General features: G+C 46.6%; 1 protein-coding gene across 1 annotated transcript in view; it reads left to right on the top strand.

Annotated features, from left to right (window-relative positions):
* Positions 1-84: 84 nt before the first annotated feature.
* LOC104525935 (diphthine methyltransferase) overlaps positions 85-3,248 on the top strand; it is a gene marked incomplete at its 5' end in the record, with an annotated part of 7,714 nt that continues 4,550 nt past the window's right edge. The window contains 3 exons of the mRNA XM_010169220.1: positions 85-221; positions 647-734; positions 1,464-1,558. Coding sequence (XP_010167522.1) covers positions 85-221; positions 647-734; positions 1,464-1,558 — 320 coding nt within the window. The remainder of the gene's footprint in view (positions 222-646; positions 735-1,463; positions 1,559-3,248) is intronic.

The following is a 3,248-nucleotide window of genomic DNA, read 5'->3' as shown; positions in this document are numbered from 1 at the left end:
CGGCGGCTCCGGGCACGATCCCGGGTTGGGTGAAGGGAGAAGCACAGCTCACCCTGCTCTTTTCTTCCCAATTTTTTTAATTAGACTGACTCCCGAGGAAGCAATGGGGTCTGTGACCGGACCGGGCGCCTCTACCTGTATCACTACAACGAGGAACAACCTTACATCCCGCTGAGCGAAATCCAGAGGATTGACACTGCTGCCATCCTGGACATTAAATGGTAATGCTGGTCGCGGGGTCAGCCCCTCTGGGGTCCTGTTTTTGGCTGTTGGTGTGGCAGCAGCAATAATATTTACTAATTAAACTGTCCCTGGCTTCTTGGAGGGAAGTGTTTTCCAGTTTGCTTCAGGGAGCAAAAGCTGTGCCTGTTTCTGTTATGTTCTTCTTCTTGTTTATGAACAGCCAGTTGGTGACTGTGGACCTCTTTGGTTTATATATTAATATACAGTAGATTTCCCCTATATGTAATTCCCTCCATGCAGGTTTGTGGGAATTTGAGGAACCTTAAATTTTCTTCATGACTTTTTTTTTTTTTTGGTCAAGTACTTTCTCCTTGTACAGCCCGGAATAAAAGTTATGACTTTGCTCTCCTGCTTAAATACAAGAAAGATGGACATTGAAGACATGTTGAACTTCATCTTTCAGGTGCCACGTTCCTGTTGCAGAACATCCCATGATTGGCATCGCAAACTCAACAGGCGCTGTGGAGTTTTGCCACCTGACTGGAAGCGAGGTGGGTGGCTGTAACTGGAACTGTGTTTAACCCAGATTTAATCCATCTCTGGATTTATTATCAGTGTTTAGAGACTTGTAGGAAAGCTGTAGGGTTTCCATGGCTTCCTCGGTATGCTTAACTTTTTAAATACTTTGTCTTTTGTCTTCTGCTAATGTTTCTCATCAATCCCACGAATTTGTTCACGGCACCAGGGAGATTGGCTGGGCTCTACCCACTTGTAGAGTTTGGGGGATGAGAGGCATGAGGGGAGCAGAAGCAAACCTGGAAACCATCACTTGAGAGTACGGACTAGCTGGTAAACACAGCAGAAGGTGGAAAGTTGTTAAAAACAGGGCAGAATTTTGGAGAGGGGTGTCTGAGAAGGGAGTGGAGTGATCAAGAGCCATTCCCACAGAGCGAGGAAAGTGGAAGCCAGTCTGCGAGGTAATCCAGCAGTCAGGTCATCGCTTCTGCGCTTCATCACTCACTGAGAGGACGCAAAGTTTGATGTGGATTTGGTGGAAGATGGGAAGCAGAAGGGTGGGGATCCTGCGTAGGAATATGTTTGCCCTTCAGTTAGTACTAAACCATTGTTTGTTGCTGTGGGACGTTTCATCTCTTCTCTAGTGTGGGATCCCAATATGCTCATCGGTCTCTGGAAAAGACTTGCTGTGGGAGGGAGCAGTACCCGTGGTGTTGTGTATCTGCTGCCTTCCCAGTTTAACCAGTTCCTTTTCTTTCCAGTAGAAGAACAGCTGCATGTTGGAGCCATGCTTCAGGGTCGAGCTCGGTGCGCAGTGTCTGGCCTTGTCTTTAGACTGGTCCACAGGACGAGAGCAATGGTGAGGATGGGAGATGGAGGCTGGTATTGGAGGTCGCTCTCTGTGTGTGTGTGACAGTTTTTAGCCATAAGTTGAGGACTTTGATGAATGAACCTTTGGTAACTTTTTTGTGAAGTGGTTTAAGACTTTCTTGGTCCCAGCTGTCTCCCTGCAGCTTCTCTAGAAGTTACTATTTCCAGAGCAAGGGTAACAAAGGAACAAGAACACGTACTGTGGCCACTGCAACAGAGACTAAACCAAGAACAAACATGAGGTTGTGCTATGGTGAATGGTGGCAGGTGAGCCGGGGACATGTCTTCTGTTGCCTTTGCTAAAAGGAAAGACCAGAATGGGATGCAGATGGATCCACTGGTTCCAACTCTGCTCTTAGAACAGCTGAAATTTTAGTGTGAAGTTCTGCTTAAGAACGGCTGAAATAGGATGTGCAGGAAGTTTAAATGTGAGTTAGTGAGAAACTGGAGAGAATTGGTTTGGAAACGGCTCCTTCCTCTCTCAAATGCTCATACACTTGATTTCAGCAACGACATCGCTGAATGAAATAACCTGAATTAGCTGTAGCTTGAAAGAGGTAAGTCAAGTACAAAACAGAGAGTGGTGCCTTTGGTGTGAGGCTGGGAACTGAAGGGATCAGGCAGTTGCATGCTTAATGCTGTAGGGCAAATATTTAGTAGCTTTTGCTAATTAAAGCTGTTCCTCTGCCTGCTGTTTAATGAATAGGAATTCCCAGTTCTCCTTTCTCCTTCCTTACATTCCTCCTTCCCCTTCTCTCTGCTTTTCAAGATCATTGCCATGATGAAAAGTCCCTTGAAAGCCTGTCACTGTTGTCACTTGAGAGACAAATAACCCCTCCTAGAAGCCAAATGTGCAGAGTTTACATCTCTGTAAGGAAGGGGGTGACCCCATCTCTCCTGTGTGGAAATTTGGGAGATTCAGTGTGATTTAGTAACCAGGATACAGTGTAGAGATAGAAAGAAGCCCTGGGCTACCAGATCAGTACCCACAGTTGCAGGTAACCAAACAAGGTCCCTAGTTCATGTCAGGGAATGTCAGAAAATCTGTGAGCTGCAAAACTTTTGCTTGAGCTCCAAGAACATTGTGTCCAGAAACTGCAGCTGTCCTGTGGCACAGGAAGAGTGACGCAGGAGAGGTTGGGATCAGCCAGCGCTTCAGATGTCTGCGATAGCCGGGAAATAAAACGTTTCTTTGTCCTCCAGAAGAGTGAAGAGACTCTGAGAGGCCCTTGTCAGTCTGACTTGGAGGGAAAAAACCCAAGAAATCAATCCCTCTTCACATGGGATTTGTTTATTGATGTGATATCAAGTGTGTGCAGAGTCAAATTATGCATCGAGGAGAAGGACAGACCTAGGGCTGGTTTTCTGTCCCTTGTGTGAGTGTGAGGGTCTGCTCTGCCTGTGAGATCAGGGAAAGTGGATCATCCATGTGGGTGATTTTAGGTTGGGAAGGGCTGAAGCTAAAGAGAGTTGTATAAATCACAGAATCACAGAATGTTGGGGATTGGAAGGGACCTCGAAAGATCATCCAGTCCAACCCCCCTGCCAGAGCAGGAACCTCAATGAGATCACACAGGAAGGTGTCCAGGTGGGTCTTGAATGTCACTGAGAAGAGCCTGGCTCCATCCTCCTGACATTTGCCCTGGACATATTTATAAACATTAATGAGGTCACCCCTC

This window comes from Antrostomus carolinensis, unplaced genomic scaffold (genome assembly GCF_000700745.2).
Source record: "Antrostomus carolinensis isolate BGI_N321 unplaced genomic scaffold, ASM70074v2 scaffold43615, whole genome shotgun sequence".
In the NCBI taxonomy this organism is placed as follows: Eukaryota; Metazoa; Chordata; class Aves; order Caprimulgiformes; family Caprimulgidae; genus Antrostomus; species Antrostomus carolinensis.
The sequence above is the reverse complement of the archived record's forward strand: the minus strand, read 5'-3'. Positions and strand labels throughout refer to the sequence as shown.